The sequence below is a fragment of the Rhinoraja longicauda genome, chromosome 3 (genome assembly GCF_053455715.1).
Source record: "Rhinoraja longicauda isolate Sanriku21f chromosome 3, sRhiLon1.1, whole genome shotgun sequence".
Lineage (NCBI taxonomy): Eukaryota > Metazoa > Chordata > Chondrichthyes > Rajiformes > Arhynchobatidae > Rhinoraja > Rhinoraja longicauda.
In genome coordinates this window covers 90,350,469-90,375,026 of record NC_135955.1, presented here as the reverse complement: position 1 = coordinate 90,375,026, position 24,558 = coordinate 90,350,469, and the positions used below count along the sequence as shown (strand labels likewise).

The window sequence follows — 24,558 nt, the reverse complement described above, 5'->3', positions numbered from 1 at the left end:
TTGTTTGGTATTCTTCATTGTATGATTTCAGTCACTGAGCCAAAGCACGTGTTTTCTCCGGCTGTCCAAATAGGCTTAAAAACTCTTAGGGCATTAGTCAAAGAGCAAATTCTCCCATTAACCTGCCTAACATTCTTCCTTCGACCTGTACTGCCAAAATTAATTAAATGTCATACATCACACTATGCCTCGTGCAAAATAGCTGCCATATTTGCACGTATACGAGTCACAGCTTTCGCATAGTAATTGATTTGCCTAGAATGTCAGCAAAAATGCTGGCAGCACTTACCTTAGTGTGAAAGCCCGGCACACTTGTGCAAGTTTAAACGAATGCCTGAGCCCTGAACTTCATCGACTGATCGCTATGGTCAATTTAATTTACTCCAACACGAATGAATGAATGAATGAATGAATGAATAAGTTTATTGGCCAAGTATGTGCATATACGAGGAATGTGCCTTGGTGCTCCGCTCACAAATGGCAACACAAACATACAGTTAACAGTTAAGAATAAAGCATAAACACATCAAAACAATAAGGATACAACATTACGGTCTAAACATGTGGGTGAAAATAAACCAGAGCAAAAAAGAGACCCCAGACTTTGGTTATTGAGTAGAACTACTACTCGTGGGGGAAAAAAAGCTGTTTTTATGTCTTCTCTTTCAACTCTTCATGGGGTCTTTTGCCCGGAATAAGGGAATTGAGAACCAGAGGATATAGATTTAAGCTGAGAGGAGAAAGATTTAATAGGAACCTGAAGGGTAACTTTTTTATTTACACAAAGGGTGGTGGGTGTACAGTATAAGTGATAGGAGTCGAATTAAGTCATCAAAACTACTCGGCCATTCAATCTATCTTTCCCTCTCAACCCCATTCTCCTGCCTTCTTCACCCTATAGCCCCCGACACCCTGACTACATGGAACGAGCTCCCGGAGGAGGTAGTTGAGGCATAACATTAAAGAAAGATTTAGATAGGTACATGGAAGGGAAGTCGGGCCGAAGGGCCTGCTTCCGCGCTGAATGACACTATAAAAGCCCAGTACTGGGAGCACCAAATACCTCTAGCGTTCTGGTAGTCACTTGGGGAAATTAACAGGTTGGAGTTTCGCATCTCAATTGTCTCGAGGACAAGGAACAGCGAGCAAGACTAGGAAGAAAATTACAGGCAATTTATGCTTTCAATTGTAACTGTGCTAAATTATTTGTATAATTATCTTTAAGCATGGGGTTCAATTTTAGTTGAATTACATTAGCATTTCTGCAATATAAAACACCTAATTTTTAAACAGTGTTTTGTATACCAAAACACTCACAAACATTCAGACAGTTTCGCATCTTTGAAAGCCAGTCTGGGATAATGGTGCAAGGGGCTAAGGCGGTTCAGTGGAGCAGTGGTAGAGTTGCTGCCTTACAGCGCCAGAGTCCCGGGTTCGATCCTGACAACGGGTGCTGTCTATAAGGAGTTTGTACGTGCTCCCCGTGACCTGCGTGGGTTTTCTCCGGGTGCTCCCGTTTCCTCCCAAAATTGAAAACTGTCCCTAACACGTGCGATAATGCTAGTCTATGGGGTGTACATGGAGTGATCGCTAGTCGGCACGGACTCGGTGGGCCTTAAGGCCTGTTTCCGGCTGTTCCTCTAAACTAAACTAAATCCGGGTTTGATCCTGATGACAGGTGCTGTCTGTAGGGAGTTTGTACGTTCTCCCTGTGTGGGTTTTCTCCAGGAGCTCCAGTTTCCTCTCACATTCCAAGGACGTGCAGGTTAATTAGCTTATGTAAAATTGTCCCTTCTGTGTAGGATAGTGCTACTGTACGGATGATAAGGCCAGTGCAGGCTGGGTGGCCGAAGGGCCTGTTTCCACGCTGTATCTCCAAACTAAAGTTAATCATATATCATCAAGAGTCAGCTCGAGGGACAAAATTTGTCTCCCCCCCCCCCTCCCCCCCACCTAAAAATAAATTACTTCATTTGGAATATATGTACCAAATACAATCAGGACTTGTTGTTACCTTCATTCATTGTACCAAGCAATGTAATATATTCCCTTACAATTAGGATCTTGGCTGAGCAGAGAGGATGCAAAATTAACCAATATGCTTAGTGGGCAAGACTGCAAAATGTGAGGCATGTCCAACAGATGGGGATTCGGATTCACATGGAGAGGAACAGATTTTGGGAAGAATCAGAAAGCTGACTTGCTGGAACAGAGTTGGTGAAGGCTGGCAGCAACATATTGATGAACACTGTTTTGTTTAGTTTAGTTTAGTTTAGTTAGACAATAGACAATAGGTGCAGGAGGAGGCCATTCGGCCCTTCGAGCCAGCACCGCCATTCACTGTGATCATGGCTGATCATTCTCAATCAGTACCCCGTTCCTGCCTTCTCCCCATACCCCCTGACTCCGCTATCCTTAAGAGCTCTATCTAGCTCTCTCTTGAATGCATTCAGAGAATTGGCCTCCACTGCCTTCTGAGGCAGAGAATTCCATATTTTTTGGAAATGTAGAAGATGCCGATAACTCAGATATGCTAAGAGAGACATTAAATTCACGCTGCCTCGGCAAGGCCAGCAGCATAATCAAGGACGAGTCGCACCCCGGCCACTCCCTCTTCTCCCCTCTCCCATCGGGCAAAAGGTACAGAAATGTGAAAACGCACACCTCCAGATTCAGGGACGGTTTCTTCCCAGCTGTTATCAGGCAACTAAACCATCCTACCACAACCAGAGAGACAATAGACAATAGACAATAGGTGCAGGAGGAGGCCATTCGGCCCTTCCAGCCAGCACCGCCATTCAATGAGATCATGGCTGATCATTCTCAATCAGTACCCCGTTCCTGCCTTCTCCCCATACCCCCCTGACTCCGCTATCCTTAAGAGCTCTATCTAGCTCTCTCTTGAATGCATTCAGAGAATTGGCCTCCTCTGCCATCTGAGGCAGAGAATTCCACAGATTCACAACTCTCTGACTGAAAAAGCTTTTCCTCATCTCAGTTCTAAATGGCCTACCCCTTATTCTTAAACTGTGGCCCCTTGTTCTGGACTCCCCCAACATTGGGAACATGTTTCCTGTCTCTAACGTGTCCAACCCCTTAATAATCTTATACGTTTCGATAAGATCTCCTCCCATCCTTCTAAATTCCAGTGTATACAAGCCTAGTCGCTCCAGCATTTCAACATATGACAGTCAATAGACAATAGACAATAGGTGCAGGAGTAGGCCATTCAGCCCTTCGAGCCAGCACCGCCATTCAATGTGATCATGGCTGATCACTCTCAATCAGTACCCCGTTCCTGCCTTCTCCCCATACCCCCTAACTCCGCTATCCTTAAGAGCTCTATCCAGCTCTCTCTTGAAAGCATCCAACGAACTGGCCTCCACTGCCTTCTGAGGCAGAGAATTCCACACCTTCACCACCCTCTGACTGAAAAAGTTCTTCCTCATCTCCGTTCTAAATGGCCTACCCCTTATTCTTAAACTGTGGCCCCTTGTTCTGGACTCCCCCAACATTGGGAACATGTTATCTGCCTCTAATGTGTCCAATCCCCTAATTATCTTATATGTTTCAATAAGATCCCCCCTCATCCTTCTAAATTCCAGTGTATACAAGCCCAATCGCTCCAGCCTTTCAACATACGACAGTCCCGCCATTCCGGGAATTAACCTAGTAAACCTACGCTGCACACCCTCAAGAGCAATCCTGAACTACTATCCACCTCATTGGAGACCCTCGGACTATGTTGGATTGGACTTTACTGGCTTTATCTTGCATTAAACGTCATTCACATGGAAGGTTGATTAAGAAGGTTAAATCGTTGGGTATTAATAGTGAGGTTGCAAGATGGATTCAACAATGGCTGAATGGGAGATACCAGAGGGTAATGGTTGACAATTGTATGTCAGGTTGGAGGCCAGTGTCTAGTGGAGTGCCCCAGGGATCTGTGTTGGGTCCACTGTTGTTTGTCATTTATATTAATGATCTGGATGATGGTGTGGCAAATTGGATTAGTAAATATGCAGATGATACTAAGATAGGTGGTGTAGTTAGTAATGAAGTAGAGTTTCAAAGTCTACAGAGAGACTTGGGCCTTTTGGAAGGGTGGGCTGAAAGATGGCAGATGGAGTTTAATGCTGATAAGTGTGAGGTGCTGCATTTTGGTAGGACAAATCAAAATAGGACGTACAGGGTAAATGGTAGGGAATTGAGGAATGCAGTGGAACAGAGGGATCTGGGAATAACTGTGCATTGTTCCCTGAAGGTGGAATCTCATGTGGATAGGGTGGTGAAGAAGGCATTTGGTATGCTTGCCTTTATAAATCAGAGCATCGAGTATAGAAGTTGGGATGTAATGTTAAAATTGTACAGGGCATTGGTGAGGCCGAATCTGGAGTATGGTGTGCAGTTCTGGTCGCCAAATTATAGGAAAGATGTCGACAAAATGGAGAGGGTACAGAGGAGATTTACTAGAATGTTGCCTGGGTTTCAGCACTTAAGCTACAGAGAGAGGTTGAACAGGTTGGGTCTTTATTCTTTGCAGCGTAGAAGGTTGAGGGGGGACTTGATAGAGGTTTTTAAAATTTTGAGAGGGACGGACAGAGTTGACGTGGGTAGGCTTTTCCCTTTGAGAGTGGGGAAGATTCCAACAAGGGGACATAGCTTCAGAATTGAGGGACAAAAGTTTAGGGGTAACATGAGGGGTAACTTCTTTACTCAGAGGGTGGTGGCTGTTTTGAATGGGCTTCCGGTGGAAGTGTTGGAGGCTGGCTCGATTTTATTATTTAAGAGTAAATTGGATAGGTATATGGATAAGAGGGGATTGGAGGGTTATGGTCTGAATGCAGGTAGATCAGACTAGGTCAGAGAGAGTGGTCGGCGTGGACTGGAAGGGCCGAATGGGCCTGTTTCCGTGCTGTAGTTGTTATATGGTCATATGGTTATTCACGGTATTCCCTTTATGATGTATCTGTACACTGTGAAGGGCCCAATTGCAGTCATGTATTGTCTTTCCGCTGACTGGTTAGCACGCAACAAAAGCTTTTCACTGTACCTCAGAACACCTGAAAATATACTAAGCTAAACTAAAATTGACTAGATCTGGACAGCCAACATAAGCAAAGGCTTGCTTCTGTGTGTTCTGTTCATCCTCCGTTCCAATTAGTTGCATGAAAGAAGCCTTCCTTTGTCAACGATTCTCGCTTGGTCTCGACTATAGTCCGTAGTCCTCCTTGGTCCTTCTGTTCTCATCACCTTTTACAAGTTAAAGCCATTCTCCTTTCTAAATTCTCGCCACAGTTGGAGCAGCTGCGGAGGTGTCACAGCGAAGGGCTCGGCAGAAATGCTGCCCCACAACTCCTGTCACCCAAATTCGGTCCTGGCCTCTGATGCGGTTTGTGTGAAGTTTGCACATTCTTTCTGTACCTACTTGTGTTTCCTCCAGTTTCCTCCCCTATCCCTTCACCTCCCAAGATAAGTTCCATTCCCTCAAGGGAAGTGTATAGTCAGCGCATTGCTCCACCATCATACATACCGCACACGAATTTTGCCTGGGTAAAATAGTACAGTTATAGCAAACTAGTGTTTGAAGAAGGGTCTCGACCCGAAACGTCACCCACTCCTTCTCTCCAGAGATGCTGCCTGTCCCACAGAGTTACTTCAGCTTTTTATGTCTATCTAGTGTTTAGTTTAGTTTAGAGATACAATGCAGAACCAGACCCTTCAGCCCACCTTGTCCTTACCAACCAGCAATCCCCACACACTTGCACCATCCTACACACACAAGGGACAATTTACACTTACACCTAGCCAATTAACCTACAAACCAGTAAGTCATTGGAGTTCAGGAGGAAACCGAAGATTTTTTAGATTTTTTTTTTAGATTTAGAGATACAGTGCGGAAACAGGCCCTTCGGCCCACCGGGTCCATGCTGCCCAGCGATCCCCGCACATTAATACTATCCTACACCCACTAGGGACAATTTTTTTTACATTTGCCCAGTCAATTAACCTACATGCCTCTACGTCTTTGGAGTGTGCGAGGAAACCGAAGATCTCGGAGAAAACCCACCCGGTCACGGGGAGAAGGTACGAACTATGTAAAGACAGCACCAGTAGTCGGGATCGAACCCGTGTCTCTGGTGCTTCACGCGCTTTAAGGCAGCAACTCTACCGCTGTGCCACCGTGCCGCCCGATAACGGGGGAAAATAATAATGTATTATATGTACTCCAATGATGCAGCTCAATGATGCAAATGCAGAAAAATAGTACATGCTTTTTTTAAAACACGCTGCAGGTCGACATTACGCATTAAGTGCCAAAATCAGATTCATAATCAGTCCTGACCACTGATGCTGTTTGTGTGGAGTTTGCACCTTCTCTCTGCAACTACTCGTGTTTCCTCTTCCATCCCCTATCCCAAAGATCCCAAAGCCTTGCAGGTTGGCCGACGGGGGCACAATGGCACAGCGGTAGACCTAGTCTTACAGCGCCAGAGACCCGGGTTGGATCCTGACTTTGGGTGCTCTCTGTCCCGCGTTTGTACGTTCTCCCCATGTCCTAAGTGGGTTTTCTCCGAGATCTTTGGTTTCCTCCCACACTCCATAGTCGTACAGGTTTGTCAGTTAATTGGCTTGGTATAAATGTAAAATTGCCCCTAGTGTGTGTGTGGGGGGCATTAACGTGCGTGGGATCGCTGGTCGGTGCGGACTCGGTGGGGCAAAGGGCCAGCTTCCGCGCTGTATCTCTAAACTAACCTAAATGACCATTGTAAATTGCCCCTCATATTCAAGCAAGTGGTGAGACTTTGAGACGAGCTTATGGAAACGTGGGAAGATTTAAAAAAAAAAACAGGATTAGTACTTGACCGGTCTAAATGGGACCTTGGTAGGCAGTACAGACTTGATGAGCTGAAGGGCACGTAACCATCTTTTTGAGTCTATGGTTAAAGGCAATCAATTGAAGTGTTAACCTCTGCTCCTCTTTCCATGTCTTTCAAGCATTTTCTGTTGTACATCCTTCTGTAAATCTATTCCACTGTAGAAATGCCCTTTCCCCAGTGTTGGATTGTGATGACGTAAAATATCTTTGGCACATTAGGTCAAGTTTAAAGAGGACAGATATTAACAATACAATGCAATGTTAACCACATAAAATAACAAGAGGCCATTGAGACCCTCCAGTCTTTTGTGCACACTTGCTCTTTCCTCCCTCTATTAAAACTACCATGACACGCCGTGTGTGTGCATGTGTGTGTGTGTGTGTGTGTGTGTGTGTGTGTGTGTGTGTGTGTGTGTGTGTGTGTGTGTGTGTGTGTGTGTGTGTGTAAACGGTCACGAAGATAAGTGTTGCAAAATTTAAACACAAAATACCATCTGCACACTATTGAAGCCTCAAACATATTGTATACACTGGAATTTAGAAGGATGCGAGGAGATCTTATCGAAACGTATAAGATTATTAAGGGGTTGGACACGTTAGAGGCAGGAAACATGTTCCCAATGTTGGGGGAGTCCAGAACAAGGGGCCACAGTTTAAGAATAAGGGGTAGGTCATTTAGAACTGAGATGAGGAAAAACTTTTTCAGTCAGAGAGTTGTGAATCTGTGGAATTCTCTGCCTCAGAAAGGCAGTGGAGGCCAATTCTCTGAATGCATTCAAGAGAGAGCTAGATAGAGCTCTTAAGGATAGCGGAGTCAGGGGGTATGGGGAGAAGGCAGGAACGGGGTACTGATTGAGAATGATCAGCCATGATCACATTGAATGGCGGTGCTGGCTCGAAGGGCCGAATGGCCTACTCCTGCATCTATTGTCTATTGCATTTGCAACAATCAACATATGGTTGAAAGACTTCAATGAACAAACTTCCTTGCAAAACAGTTTAAAAAAAAAATATGTATAGCTTCTTCACAAGTCCAGCAAATATATTGTGAAGGTTATCTTGAAAAACGTGCAGTCTGGTGCATCAAATCAGAAGCAGATTGCACACTGCACAGGAAATCAACTCTCTGCACTGTGTTAGCAGAAGGCAGCTAACTCAAAGTGGCATTGAAACCTTAAAGAGGAATTGTTCGAGTGAAAACGTTGAAGACTTTGCAAACGCACAATGCATTTCAAATCATCGCTTCATGTCCCAAGATGAGCTCCTCGCCTTCACAGGAAGAGTATAATCACTGCATTGCTCCACTATCATACACACTGTACCTTACAGGTCAAGTCAAGTCAAGTTTATTTGTCACATACACATACACGATGTGCAGTGAAAAGTGGCAATGCCTGCGGATTGTGCAAAACAAGAATTACAGTTGCAGCATATAAAATAAAGTTAATACAGAGAAGACAAAATTTAGTCCCTGGAGTTATAATAGTTAACAGTCCTGATGGCCAGTGGGAAGAAACTCCGTCTCATCCTCTCCGTTTTCACAGCGTGACAGCGGTGGCGTTTGCCTGACCATAGCATCTGGAACAGTCCGTTACTGGGGTGGCAGGGGTCCCTCATGATCTTACTTGCTCTGGATCTGCACCTCCTGAAGTATAGGTCCTGCAGGGGGACGAGTGTAGTTCCCATGGTGGGTTCTGCCGAACGTACTACTCTCTGCAGGGCCATCCTGTCCTGGGCAGAGCTGTTCCCAAACCAGACTGTAATGTTGTCGGACAGGATGCTCTCTACAGCCCCAGATTAGAAGCATTGAAGGATCCTCAGAGACACTCTGAATTTCCTCAGCTATCTAAGGTGCGGCAATGTGAATTTTGCCTGAATAAAATAGTACAGTTCTAGCAAACAGGTGTGACCGGGGAATATAATATGTACATTATATGTATGCCAATGATGCAGCTCAAAGGGGTGTCAATGCTGGAAAATAGTATATGATTTAAAAAAACACAAGTTGCAGGTCTACTTTACGCATTAAGTGCATTTGAATATATGTTAACAAATTTCAACCAAGCACTTAAAACTAAAGGTGGGTGCATTAGATAGCGTTTAGCAGACGCCTCCCGGCGAGCCAATAGACAATGGACAATAGGTGCAGGAGGAGGCCATTCGGCCCTTCGACCCAGCACCGCCATTCAATGTGATCATGGCTGATCATTCTCAATCAGTACCCTGTTCCTGCCCTCTCCCCATACCCCTGACTCCGCGGAATAGCCGAAGCCAGAGCCTCTGCTGGTCGGAGTCCGTGCGCCGCGAGTCGAGAAGCCCGCGGCCAACGGCCCCAGGGTCGGCGGAGCCCACGGCTAGGGCCAGGGTCAGCGCGTCCGGAGAGGACCCGGCGGCGATAGCGGAGAGGCCGGCGCGGCGGTCAATGATGGCGCCGACTGACAAACGAGGACGGACACGTGGAGTGAGGACGCCGCTGCCAGGGGAAGGAACAACGGAAGACCCGGCGTGAGGGGACCCTGGGGGTTGTGGGAGAACAAAGGGGGACCTGGCGTGGATACTGTGTACACTTTGTAACTTTCTCAGCGCCCTTATGTGGCGACTATTTGCACACCTTGGGTATGCAAGCAAAGAATAAAGTATTCATTCATTTATTCATTCATTAATGCAATGGGGATGGCAAGGGTGTACAACAATACTTTATTGGGTGAGGTACATAAGAAAATAGTCAAAGGTGATTTTTTTCGAAGGTATCACAAAATTCTGGAGTAACTCAGCAGGTCAGGCAGCATCTAGGAGAGAATGGGCGACGTCTCGGGTCGAGACCCTTCTTCAGACTGATGTCAGGGGGGCGGGACAAAGGAAGGATATAGGTGGAGACAGGAAGACAGTGGGAGATCTCGTAAGGGGGAGGGGGAGGGGAAGAGAGGGACAGAGGAACTATCTAAAGTTGGAGAGGTCAATGTTCATACCGCTGGGCTGTTCCTCCAATTTCCGGTGGGCCTCACTATGGCACTGGAGGAGGCCCATGACAGAAAGGTCAGACTGGGAGTGGGAGGGGGAGTTGAAGTGCTCAGCCACAGGGTGATCAGGATGGTTAAGGCGGACTGAGCGAAGGTGTTGACTGCCTGGGGAGGGGGTGGTTTGGGTAGGAAGGGACGAGTGGACCAGGGAGTTAAGGTCTCTGCGGAACGCAGAAAGGGGAGGAGATGGGAAGATGGGAAGATGTACCGCAACTATAGTAGCATTGAGGTAATATCAGGTCCAATACTGCTGATTCTGCTGTGGTGGGTGGCTACCAATATTCCTGTTGCTGCCAATGACCAGTGTTAACTGATGCCCATGTAAGGGGAAGGATTTAATGGTAACCCGAGCAGCAACATTTTCCACACAGAGTGGCAGGAGCCGCCAGAGGAAGTAGTTAAGGCAGCATTTAAAAGACATTTGGGACAGGTACATGGATTGGAAAGGTTTAGGGGGATATGGCCCAGGCATGGGCAAATGGGACCAGCTCAGATGGTCAGCATCGATGAGGAGGGCCGAAGAGCAGGTTTCTGTGCCGTCGGACTCTATGGTCCACGTACTAAAACAGCTAGGCTTCTGGAAAGGAACAGGCTTGGGTTCCGCTGCAAATGTGCCACACAGCCAACCAAACCATTAATCGTGGCTGCAAGATTGACCATATAGTAAGATTTTAAAATGACAAACCTGCCCGATGTCACGGCCCAATGGGAAACACGACTGTGGGGGAAAAACAACAGTAAACTGGGCAAAAAATAAAATGTGCACCAAGAAATTAATTCCCAATCTGTTGTGCGGTGTATTGGTACCAGTGTATTTGACTCCGACCCTGAGAGTAAGTTCCTTCTGAAGTTTCACTTCGAGATGAGAAAGTTTTTTTTTCACACAGAGTGGTGAATCTGTGGAATTCTCTGCCACAGAAGGTAGTTGAGGCCAGTTCATTGGCTATATTTAAGAGGGAGTTAGATGCGGCCCTTGTGGCTAAAGGGATCAGGGGGTATGGAGAGAAGGCAGGTACGGGATACTGAGTTGGATGATCAGCCATGATCATATTGAATGGCGGTGCAGGCTCAAAGGGCCGAATGGCCTACTCCTGCACCTATTTTCTATGTTTCTATGACACCACTTTCGTGTTCTTGTTCTATGTCTGTATAAAACTTGAGAGTCTTCAAGGTACAACAGAAATCTTTATTACATTAACCTCATGCTGGCAGCGAGACAACTAAACTGGCTGCAACCCCACGATCTGACTGCACACTCCACACTGTGTACAGACAGAGATAACTATGTACAAAACATCTCCCGCTGTCCTGTGCAGCGCCACCTGCTGCACGGGAGGAGCAACGGGTCCTCCCACCCCGCACAGTCTATCAAACATCACAGTTCCCATTCAGGAACAACCTTTAGGCCTGGAAACTTCAATGAGATATTCAAGGGCGACTGCCAACCAGAATAATATACCATTGAAAAGAAAAATCTATCTTTCAGGAGAAGGCAACCAAATGAAAGTTATACACCGTGGAGGAATAATTGATCGCTGTGTTCTGAAACAGAGGACCTCCGCCCCAATGACAATCTATTTCTGTACCTTGTATCTTGTCTGTTTAATATCGTAGATCTTTCTCTCGGGCACCAACTTAGGAGCAAAGAACCTGGCAAGTTTCACAAGATAGACTCCGTTTCTCAGCCCCTCCTCAAGCTCAGTGGTCAGGGGCAATTCTTCACGTAGACAGGCTTCTATCCATCTGCAAGAGAAAAGTTATAATGAACTGAGGGTGGCAGGTTTAAATGAGCATCTTTCCATTTATCATCGCGACTAACACAACGTTTGACATCTAAATTATGATTATGAAGAACCGATGTCCATTTTTTTTGTACTCTTTCATAAAGTGGAGCAGCGGTAGAGCTGCTGCCTCACAGCACCAGAGACCCGGGTTCGATCCCGATTATGGCGCTGTCAGTACGGAGTTTGCATGTTCTCCTCGTGATTTCCAGTTTCCTCCCGCACTCCAAAGACGAACAGGTTTGTAGGTTAACTGGCTTCGGTAAATTGTCCCTTGTGTGCTAGTGTATGGAGTCAGTGCTAGTGTATGGAGTCATCGCTGGTTGGCACGGAGACGGTGGCCGAAGGTCCCGTTTCCACGTAGTATCTCTAAAGTCACACACACACACACTTTGATTCTTGCTATTGAGGGCTTGCAACGTAGGTTTACTAGGTTAATTCCCGGAATGGCGGGACTGTCATATGTTGAAAGACTGGAGCGACTAGGCTTGTATACACTGGAATTTAGATGGATGAGAGGAGATCTTATCGAAACGTATAAGATTATTAAGGGGTTGGACACGTTAGAGGCAGGAAACATGTTCCCAAGGTTGGGGGAGTCCAGAACAAGGGGCCACAGTTTAAGAATAAGGGGTAGGCCATTTAGAACTGAGATGAGGATAAAACTTTTTCAGTCAGAGAGTTGTGAATCTGTGGAATTCTATGCCTCAGAAGGCAGTGGAGGCCAATTCTCTGAATGCATTCAAGAGAGAGCTAGATAGAGCTCTTAAGGATAGCGGAGTCAGGGGGTATGGGGAGAAGACAGGAACGGGGTGCTGATTGAGAATGATCAGCCATGATCACATTGCATGGCGGTGCTGGCTCAAAGGGCCGAATGGCCTCCTCCTGCACCTATTGTCTATTGTCTATTGATTGATCATTCTTCTCAGTTCCTATTTTGAGCTTCACTGAATGGACTTTGAAAATGTAAGGGAAAGAACAAGGAAAAACAACCACTTTGCTTCTTATTCATATTTGTCACAGCATAGGCGGACAGGTAATCTGCCAGCACCCAGAGCATTCACATTCCTCTATTCCCCTGCAGCATATCCTCTCACACATGCCCTTCAATTCCTAATGGATTATTTTGCCATTCACCTATACTGGTGGGAGCAGTTACTACAGTTCCAGCTAACCCATCATCCCTTCCCTCTCATTTCTTAAACGTATTTCAAATATATTGGGTGGCACAGAGGTAGAGTTGCTGCCTTACAGCGCCAGAGACCCGGGTTCGATCCTGACTAGGGGTGCTGTCTATACAGGGTTTGCTCGTTCTCCCCGTGACCTGCGTGGGTTTTCTCCGGGTGCTCCGGTTTCCTCCCACACTCCAAAGACATACAGGGTTTGTGTTGTACTTCGTGGTCCGGTATCTGTTGTACCTTTGTTGAGACTCTGGACGGACCACAAGTACACGTGTGTAAAAGGTTACAATGTTGGAGTTTAACTCCAGGCTGTTTATTCCGTGGCTACCTGGAACCAGAGTGACCACCTAATCACACCAATCTCTTATATACACATTACTACACAGGCAAACAAAGTAGTCCTTGTGATACAACAAAGTAGTCCCAGCAATATCACAACAGTTTGTAGGTTAATAGGCTTGGTATGATTGTAAATTGTCCCCAGTGTGTGTAGATTGTGTTAATGTACGGGTTAATCACTGGTCAGTGCGGACTCGGTGTGCCGAAGGGCCTGTTTCCGCACAGTATTTCTAAACCAAAACTAAACGAATTTTCATTTTATTCAGTAGAAATAAGTAACTGCAGATGCTGGTTAATACACAAAAGGACACACTGTGCTGGAGTAATTCTGCAGGTCAGCACTTTGTCTCCTTTGTATAATTGTATTCAACCTTATTTATACATTTTAAGCTTGCTGAACAATATCAATTATACCTTTAACTGTCTTGGCCTCAAGGTCAAATTCCCACCTCAACATGGATTTGGAACTTCCCGAGGTCAACTATAATATTTGTCCAGTTACATTCCTGGGAAGTTTTATTGCACTATAAAGTGTTTTACCAATGTGAGAGGTCATTTGAAAGATTTTAACAATTTCAAGAGGTGTCTCAATATTTAAACTATCTTCAGCTGCACTTGAAGCAGAACATAGAATAATACAGCACAGGAACAGGCCCTTCGGCCCATCATGCCTGCGCCAACCATGAAGGTAATCTAACTAATCACACCTTCCTGCACATTGTCCATAAGTACTCTGTTCCCTGCTTGTTCATATGTTTAGTTAAGTTAAGCGCGGAAACAAGCCCTTCAGCCCACCGAGTCCGCACCAAACAGAGATCCCCACATGTTAACACTATCCGACACACACATTGGGGACAATTTTTACACAAACCAAACCAATGAACCTACAAAGTTGTAAGAAAATAACTGCAGATGCTGGTACAAATCAAAGGTATTTATTTCACAAAATGCTGGAGTAACTCAGCAGGTCAGGCAGCATCTCAGGAGAGAAGGAATGGGTGACATTTCGGGTCGAGACCCTTCTTCAGACTGATGTCAGGTGGGCGGGACAAAGGAAGGATATAGGTGGAGACATATATATCCTTCTCCACCTATATCCTTCCTTTGTCAACTTTAGATAGTTCCTCTGTCCCTCTCTTCTCCACCTATATCCTTCTTTTGTCAACTTTAGATAGGTCCTCTGTCCCTCTTTTCCCCTCCCCCTTCCCCGATCTTCCTGTCTCCACCTATATCCTTCCTTTGTCCCGCCCACCTGACATCAGTCTGAAGAAGGGTCTCGACCCGAAACGTCACCCATTCCTTCTCTCCTGAGATGCTGCCTGACCTGCTGAGTTACTCCAGCATTTTGTGAAACCTACAAAGCTGTACGCCTTTGGAGTGTGGGAGAAAACCGGAGATCTTGGAGAAACCCCACACGGTGGGTGAGAACGTACAAACTCCCCACAGTCAGCACCCGTAGTTGGGATCGAACCCGGGTCTCTGGGGCTGCAAACACTGAAAGGCAGCAACTCTACCGCTGCGCCACCGTGCCGTTTGAAAGTCTGTCTACATGCCTCTTAAATATTCCTGTTGTATCTGCTTCTACCACCTCCCCTGGCTGCTCATTCCGGCTTCTATCACTTTGTGTAAAAATACTTGCCGTGCAAATCTTCTTTAAACTTTCCCCCACTCACCTTCAATCTCTATCCACTAATAGTGGTTATTTCCACCAGAGAAAAAGATGGACTATCTACCCAATCCATGCCTTTCATTATTTTTATTTACCTCCAGCAACTCGCTCCCCAGCCTCTGACGCTCCAGAGAGAACAATCCAAATTTACCCAACCTCTCCTCATAACTAATACACTTACAAGAATGATCCCAGGAATGAGTAGGTTAACCTATGATGAACGTTTGTCAGCACTGGGCCTGTACTCGCTGGAGTTTAGAAGAATGAGGGGGGACCTCATTGAAACGTACAGATTAGTGAAAGGCTTGGATAGAGTGGATGTGGAGAGGATATTTCCACTAGTGGGAGAGTCTAGGACTAGAGGTCATGGCCTCAGGATTAAAGGACGTTCTTTTAGGAAGGAGATGAGGAGAATTTTATTTCGTCAGAGGTTGGTGAATCTGTTGAATTCTTTGCCACAGAAGGCTGTGGAGGCTAAGTCAATGGATATTTTTAAGGCAGAGATAGACAGATTTCTGTTTAGTATGGGTGTCAGATGTTATGGGGAGAAGGCAGGAGAATGGGATTAGGAGGGAGAGATAGATCAGCCATGATTGAATGGTGGAGTAGACTTGATAGGCCTAATTCTACTTCTATCACCTATGACTTTACGACCAAATCGGACACCCTGGTGAATCATCTCTGCCCACTCGCCAAAGCTTTTACACCCTTCCAAGAGTGTTTTGATGGAAATTGTACAGAAGACTCCCAACATGGCCTACATTTTATACAGCATCCCAGCTTTTATACCCGATGCCCTGCCGATGAAGGCCAACACACATACCCCTGCTTTACCATCCTATCCGCCTACATTGTCACTTCCAGGGAGTTGAGAGATCCCTCTGCACATCACTGCTCCTGAGGATCATATCACTTACTGCACACTTTCCTCTCGCTTTTGACCCCCCCCCCCACCGAAATGCATCACCCCACACTTGTCCAGATTAAACACCAACTATTCCTCTGCTCAAACAATAGATATTGGCCAGAGGTAATATCTCTTTGAATTGGTGCCTTGGGATCTTTTACATCCGAACCTCCTCTGCCTGTTCGCGGTCCATATCCCTCCACTCCCTGCATATCCATGTGCCAAACTAAAGGCCTCTTAAATGCCACTATCTTTTAGAATCCTTTAGGAATTTAGAAGAACGAGAGGGGATCTTATCGAAATCTTATCGAAAGGTATGTAGGTTAATTGACTGGGTAAATGTAAAAATTGTCCCTAGTGTGTGTAGGATAGTGTTAGTGTGCGGGGATCACTGGGCGGTGCGGACTTGGTGGGCCGAAAAGGCCTGTTTCCGCGCTGTATCTGAAATATGAAATATAATATGAAATATAAGATTATTAAGGGGTTGGACACGTCAGAGGCAGGAAACATGTTCCCAATGTTGGGCGAGTCCAGAACCAGGGGCCACAGTTTAAGAATAAGGGGTAGGCCATTTAGAACGGAGATGAGGAAAAAATATTTCAGTCAGAGAGTTGTAAATCTGTGGAATTCACTGCCTCAGAAGGCAGTGGAGGCCAATTCTCTGAATGCATTCAAGAGAAAGGTAGATCGAGCTCTTAAGGATAGCGGAGTCAGTGGGTATGGGGAGAAGGCAGGAACGGGGTACTGATTAAGAATGATTAGCCATGATCACATTGAATGGCGGTGCTGGCTCGAAGGGCCGAATGGCCTCCTCCTGCACCTATTGTTGATTGTCTATTGTCTATCTTATCTGCTTCCACCACCACCCCAATCCAGCACAATCCAGACACCCTATGTAAGACCAGACATCCAGATGTCCAGACATCCAGACACCACTCTATGTAAAGTTATTGTTACCTGCACATCTCCTTTAAACTTTGCCCACTCACCTTAAAGATATGCCCTCTAGTTATAGAGTGGTGCAACATGAAACACCAGCCCTTTGGCCCAACTTGCCCACATCGACCAACACGTCCCATACACACTAGTCCCACCTGCCTGCTTTTTTGCCCGTATCCCTCTAAACCGGTCCTGTCCATGTACGGGTGCTCCTCAGCTTATGATGGGGTTCCGTTCTGAGAAACCCATCGGAAACCGAACATAATGTCAGTCGAAATGCATTTAATACACGCGATCACGTGACCGGAAGCGAGCTGCCATTTGCACCATCGCAAAGTCGAAATATCGCAAGTCCAAGCGTCGTAGGCCGGGGATCGCCTGTATATGTCTAAATGTTTCTTAATCCTTGCAATCGTACGTGCTTCAACTATCTCCCCCGGCAGCTCACTCCACACAACCAGCACCCTTTGTGTAAAAAAAGTTACCCCTCAGCTTCCTATTAAATCTTTCACCCCTCACCTTAAACCTATGACCTCTGGTTCTCGATTCCGCTACCCTGGGCAAAAGACTCTGTGCGTCTACCTGATCTATTCCTCTCACGAGAAATAGACAGCATAGGTGGACATTTAGCCCAGGTAATCTGCCAGCACCCAGAGCATTCACCCCAAATAGACAGCTCTCACCCCAACCACAGATTGTTTACCCTCCTCCCATCTGGGAGGCGCTACAGGTCTCTCCGTTCCCGGACCTGCAGGTTCAGGAACAGCTTCTTTCCTGCGGTCGTTACCTTACTTAACTCTGCGCTTCGGTGATTGCTGCCATCTCCCCACCACCCCCTCGGGCACTCCTCCCATCAGTGACTGATCTCGCTCACCGGAATTTCCACTACCGCTACTGTGCATATATGTATATATTATATGTTTTATTATTCCATCGCATGCACTCTGGTTAAGATGCTAACTGCATTTCGTTGTCTCTGTACTTGTACACTGCACAATGACAATAAAGTTTGTATTGTATTGTATTGTATCTACTTAAGATCACCCCTCATCCCCGTGCTAGTCTTTGATATTTCCACCCTGGGGGGGGGGGGGAAAGGTTTGCTGGCTCTGCCACTAGGGGCAGGCAATGATTGATTGACTAGTGAGTGGGATAGTTTATCAATAAGCCATAGAATCATGCAGCACGGAAACAGGTCCTTTGGCCCAACTTACCCACGGCAACCAAGGTGCCCCATCTGCCCTGCACTGAAGCTGGAGGTTGAACCAGGAGTTTTTTTGTTTTAGTTTAGTTTAGAGATACAGCACGGAAACAGGCCCCTTGGCCCACCGAGTCCACACCAACCAGCGATCCCCGCACACTAACACTATCCTACACACACCGAGCCAATTAGCCTACAAACCTGCACGTCTTTGGAGTGTGGGAGGAAACCGGCGATCTGGGAGAAAAACCCGCGCAGGTCACGGGGAGTACGTACAAACTCCGTACAGACAGCGGCCGTAGTCAGGATCGAACCGGGGTCTCTGGCGCCACAAGGCAGCAACTCTACCGCTGCACCGCCGCCTGACTCCAAGGTTAGAGTGCCACCATCTGAGGATTGTAATCCGTGCTAAAAGTGTACACTAAAAATTGGCTCAATATTTCCAACTCGTTGCCTTTTAGAGTTCAAGGGTTTGGTTATCTGGCTTCAGATCAGGGAGTGGGATGGTGATGAATTTTAAGTGACTGTGCTGAAATGCAAACTTCATTCTTGCTGTTCCTAGGGTGCAAATACCCGACACTAGAGGGCAGAGCTAGAAGGTGCGAGGGAGAAAGTTTAATGGAGACGTGCAGGCCATGTGTGGTTTTTTTACACAGAGTGTGGTGGGGGCCAGGAATGTACTGCGAGAGGTGGTGGTGATGGTGGAGGCAGATATGATAATGGTGTTTAAGAGTTTTTTAGATAAGCATACGGAGGGGGAGGGAATAGAGGGAGATGTATCATGTACAGGCAGGTGGTGTAAGAAAATAACTGCAGATGCTGGTACAAATCGAAGGTATTTATTTCACAAAATGTTGGAGTAACTCAGCAGGTCAGGCAGCATCTCAGGAGAGAATGCTGCCTGACCGGCTGAGTTACTCCAGCATTTTGTGAAGTAAATACCTTCGATTTGTACCAGCATCTGCAGTTATTTTAGACAATAGACAATAGACAATAGGTGCAGGAGGAGGCCATTCGGCCCTTCGAGCCAGCACCGCCATTCAATGTGATCATGGCTGATCATTCTCAATCGGTACCCCGTTCCTGCCTTCGCCCCATACCCCCTGACTCCGCTATCCTTAAGAGCTCTATCCAGCTCTCTCTTGAATGCATTCAGATCTTACACATCTCAGGAGAGAAGGTCCCTTTGCGGACAAGAACATCAAACAGTCCAGAAGCAATGGGTGACGTTTCGGGTCGAGACTCTTCTTCGGACTGAAGAAGGGTCTCGACCCGAAACGTCCCAAAAGACTTACCCCTTATCCTTAAGCTGTGACCCCTGGTTCTGGACTTCCCCAACATCGGGAACAATCTTCCCGCATCTAGCCTCTCCAACCCCTTAAGAATTTTATATGTTTCTATAAGATCCCCCCCCCAGTCTTCTAAATTCCAGCGAGTACAAGCCTAGTCTATCCAGTCTTTCTTCATATGAAAGTCCCGCCATCCCAGGGATCAATCTGGTGAACCTTCTCTGTACTCTCTCTAAGGCAAGAGCGTCTTTCCTCAGAATAGCGAGTTACCAAGCCAACAACCTTTGCACCTAGTGCATTGGTTCCAAGTTCAATAAGTGTTGCAAATAATAAAACATAAATAACACGATTGTTTTCCAGAAGCAATGTTCTGACGCTCACTGCCTGGTGCGTTTCAGTTGAGCCAGGAGATGTCAATGTACTGAAACCAGTGTTCTATATCAGTCAAATAGGTTAATCAGTGATTATAATGCAGTAAGGATGTGGTTATCTTCACTGCACTGGGCCTGTTGGGCTCAGAGTCATGATCCCAGTCAGCAATCGAGCCAATTAGTGGTCAGGCCCTGCCTACTTTGTGACTGCCTTCATCCACTTCTAGCAGTGCTGCGAATCAGTCGGTGACGTACAGTTACAGTGAACCCATCCGTACTGACAAAGGTTAGCTGTTCTCTGGATTGGAAAACAGGCTTCTCCAACCAGTTAATCCGATACTTGCAGGAGCAGCCAAACAAAGATCCATGGTATACTGTAACTTCAAAAGATCAAAAGGAATTTGGCCAAATACACCTGATATTTAACCGAGTGTGCTGAACTCTGTTTTATTGCCACCTTGAAGCTTTACACATTAATTAAATGTAATGATACCAGTTACATATTTCATATTGCCAAATATGACATCTCAACATGTGACACACATCACCGCGGCACTGTTTACACATTCAATATTAATCCTAAAGCAGAACGGTGGCGCAGCAGTAGAGTCACAGTCTTACAACGGCAGAGACCTGGGGTACAATCCTGACCTGTGCTGTCTCTATGGACTTTGTACCTTCTCCCCGTGACCTGTGTGGGTTTTCTCTGGGTGCTCCGTTCCTCCCACACTCCTAAAACAATAGACAATAGGTGCAGGAGGAGGCCATTCAGCCGTTGGAGCCAGCACCGCCATTCAATGTGATCATGGCTGATCATTCTCAATCAGTACCCCGTTCCTGCCTTCTCCCCATACCCCCTGACTCCGCTATCCTTAAGAGCTCTATCCAGCTCTCTCTTGAATGCATTCAGAGAATTGGCCTCCACTGCCTTCTGAGGCAGAGAATTCCACAGATTCACAATTCTCTGACTGAAAAAGTTTTTCCTCATCTCAGTTCTAAATGGCCTACCCCTTATTCTTAAACTGTGGCCCCTTGTTCTGAAAACGAACAGGTTTGTAGGCTAAATGGCTCGGCATAATTGTAAATTGTCCCTAATGTGTGTAGGACAGTGTTAATGTGCGAGGATTGCTTTATGGCGCGGACTCGGTTGGGCAGAAGGGCCTGCTTCCGTGCCGTGTCTCTAAGCTAAACTTCAAAACAACTGAGCGCAATTTAGCACATGGATATAAATACGCTTAGCGTGGTATGGCAAGAGTTACACTACTACTGAAGTGAAACATGCCATTGATTTGAGGATTAAAAGTTTGCTAATCCAAAGCTAAAAGGCATCAAAGAAGAATTGTGTAAGAATATTTCAGCTGTCTCTTTCAATCACCTTCCCCGAAGCTCAGATATGTCAACCAGCATTTACCATACAATATTAACTCCATTCTTAATTGCAAGAAAGTAACATTGATCAATGTCCACATTAGCAATAAAATATTTACTTACTTCATAATCTGCCTATCAAAAATCCGCCTACATTTTCTCATCAAAGGTTATCAGCTTGGTAACTTGCTAATCCCTATTTTCCTCTCCAATTCTTCTTTGATGTTTGCTACCATCTTTTCTCAGTGGGTAAATGCCCCATCTTCCAATTTTTTTTTTTTGCAATGTAGGGGGAATCTATTCAGTCCCTTGAGTTGAGTTTAGTTTAGAGATACAGCGCGGAAACAGGCCCTTCGGCCCACCGAGTCCATGCCGACCAGCGATACCAGTGCATTAACACTATCCTACACACACTAGGGACAATTTACACTTACACCAAGCCAATTAACCTACATGTCTATGCTGGGTCACAAAGGAATCTCATCCCCCTAATAATTTCCCCTGCTATCAATTCCTCTAATATTTTACCACACTGGGGCCAATTTGATTTTTTAGATTTAGATTTAGATTTAGAGATACAGCGCGGAAACAGGCCCTTTGGCCCACCGGGTCCGCGCCGCCCAACGATCCCCGCACATTAACACTATCCTACACACACTAGGGAGAATTTTTACATTTGCCCAGCCAATTAACCCACACACCTGTACATCTTTGGAGTGTGGGAGGAAACCGAAGATCTCGGAGAAAACCCACGCAGGTCACGGGGAGAACGTACAAACTCCGTACAGACGGCGCCCGTAGTCAGGATCGATCCTGAGTCTCCGGCGCTGCATTCGCTGTAAGGCAGCAACTCTACCGCTGCGCCATCGTGCCGTGGAGTAAATCCATGCAACCACAGGCAGATCATGCTAACTCCACAAAGACAGCACCAGAGGTCAAGAGTAAACCCAGTTTCTTGGTGGTACAAGGTAACAGCTCTACCAGCTACAAACAGAGAACTGCAGATGCTGATTTACACCAAAGATAGCTTGTAGAACTCAAGATAGACACAAAGTGCTGGAATAACTCAGCGGGTCAGGCAACACCTCTGGAGAAAAAGAATGGTCCCATCCTTTTTCTCCAAGAATGCTGCCTGACCCGCTGAGGTACTCCAGCATTTTAGGTCTATCTTTGAGCTCTACTAGATATATCACTGTGGTACTTGGTTGATTTTTAAGGTAGCCCCGATTCAAATGGAGGCAGGAACGATCTCCAGTTAGATTTTTATTTCTGTTTTGCAAATGTGCACAAACATAAGTGATTAATAAAGCCAATGTATATGAATAGCTGCACACACTTAACGGAAGCCACATTCACCGGTAGGTTGATCGAAACGTATAAGATTATTAAGGGGTTGGACACGTTAGAGGCAGGAAACATGTTCCCAATGTTGGGGGAGTCCAGAACAAGGGGCCACAGTTTAAGAATAAGGGGTAGGCCATTTAGAACTGAGATGAGGAAAAACTTTTTCAGTCAGAGAGTTGTGAATCTGTGGAATTCTCTGCCTCAGAAGGCAGTGGAGGCCAATTCACTGAATGCATTCAAGAGAGAGTTAGATAGGGCTCTTAAGGATAGCGGAGTCAGGGGGTATGGGGAGAAGGCAGGAACGGGGTACTGATTGAGAATGATCAGCCATGATCACATTGAATGGCGGTGCTGGCTCGAAGGGCCGAATGGCCTCCTCCTGCACCTATTGTCTATTGAAGAAAGGTCCAATTCCTATTTGAATGCCATTGTTGAATCCCTGTGCACCAATCTATTAGGAAGTGCATTGTGAACATTCACTCCCTGAGCATCAGTGTCTTACCCTTACCAACCACTGCAACTCCTTGCTGGATACTACAAAGTCCTTCTGCAGCAACAAAGAATTGCAGATTATACCAAAGTACTGGAGTAACTCAGCGGGTCAGGCAGCCTTTGAGTTTAGTTTAGAGATACAGCGCGGAAACAGGCCCTTCTGCTCACCGGGTCCACGCCGACCAGCGATCCCCGCACATTAACACTACCCTACCCCCACTAGGGACAATTTATACATACACCAAGCCAATTAACCTACAAACCTGCACGTCTTTGGAGTGTGGGAGGAAACCGAAGAACTCGGAGAAAACCCACGCGGGTCACGGGGAGAACGTACAAACTCCGTACAGACGGTGCCCCTAGTCGGGATCGAACCCAGGTCACCAGCGCTGCATTCATTCGCTGCATGGCAGCAACTCTACCGCTGCGCCACCGTGCTGCCCTCTGGAGAAAAAGGATGGGTGGCGCTTCAGATTGGGAACCTTCTTCAGACTTCTGAACCGTCTGAAGAAGGGGCTCGACCCGAAATGTTACCCATTCCTTCTCTCCCGAGATGCTGCCTGACCTGCTGAGTTACTCCAGTATTTTGTGAATAAACTTCTTCAGACTTCAACGTTTATCTGCCAGATTTCCCCCCTGCATCTTAAAATGAAGCATTTGCTGCAACTGGTTGAAACAGTGGTATCAGTAAACTTCCCTAACGATGGGGGGCGGGGAGCTGCCAAATCCTTGAAAGGCCAATAATGCTCAGAATGACAGAGGCGGCAAACACGGATACTGCCAATTTCTGCTTTCTGCAGAGATAACGACTGCTGAACAGAACTCAAACTGAGTTTAGGGTCAAAACCTTGCATCTATCCTGGTACAGGTTTTCCACCAGAAATATTGGCCATTCCTTTCCAGCCACGGATGCTGCTCGACCCACTGAGTTCCTCCAGCAGAGGAACTGTGTTTGTTGCTCCAGATTCTAGCATCTACAATCTCTTGTGGCCCCAATTTAAATTTACATTTTCATATCAATACCTAGACATTTCCCAATTACTTGCTTAGTCCTCTGACACATCCAGACATAGGTTTAAGGTAAGGGGGGGAGGGTGGGGGGGGAGATTTAATAGGAATCTGAGGGGTAACTTTTTCACACAAAGGGTGGTGGGTGTATGGAACGAGCTGCCGGAGAAGCTAATTGAGGCAGGTACTATCGCAACGCTTAGGAAACATGTAGACAGGTTAATGGAAAGGGCAGGTTTAGAGAGATATGGGCCCAACGCAGGCAGGTGGGAATGGTGTAGATGGGGCATGTTAGTCCGTGTGGGTAAGTTGGGCTGCAGGGGCTGTATCCACGCTGTATGACTATAACTCTATGAATCTATGACACCACATTTTAGAAAGCCAGGCAAAGGTAGGAGATCACCCAACTCAATTACATTCATAGCGTGATTGTGAACTGCATAAATGACAGCTTTTTATTTTTTAAATGTACTTAATTCATAATATACAGACTCTTTCTCTACCATGATTGTTATTATGAAATCAATATATTCTTTAATCAGTCTGAAGAAGAGTCTTGACCCGAAACGTCACCCATTCCTTCTCTCCTGAGATGCTGCCTGACCTGCTGAGTTACTCCAGCACTTTGTGAATAAATATATTCTTTTATGTTACTGCCTTCAATGCAATTTATAATTCTACCTTAAACAGTAATTCTGTAATGCATGAGAGGCCATTACAAAGGCCCCAGTCCCTCAGCGTCCAATGGCAGCAGTACCCTAGAAGGTGG

The 24,558-nt window shown here is 46.2% G+C and overlaps 1 protein-coding gene across 1 annotated transcript in view; it reads right to left on the bottom strand.

Annotated features, from left to right (window-relative positions):
• The window catches only part of iqgap2 (IQ motif containing GTPase activating protein 2), a 336,236-nt gene that overhangs the window by 170,711 nt on the left and 140,967 nt on the right, over window positions 1–24,558 (bottom strand). The window contains exon 3 of the mRNA XM_078396643.1: window positions 11,487–11,643. Coding sequence (XP_078252769.1) covers window positions 11,487–11,643 — 157 coding nt within the window. The remainder of the gene's footprint in view (window positions 1–11,486; window positions 11,644–24,558) is intronic.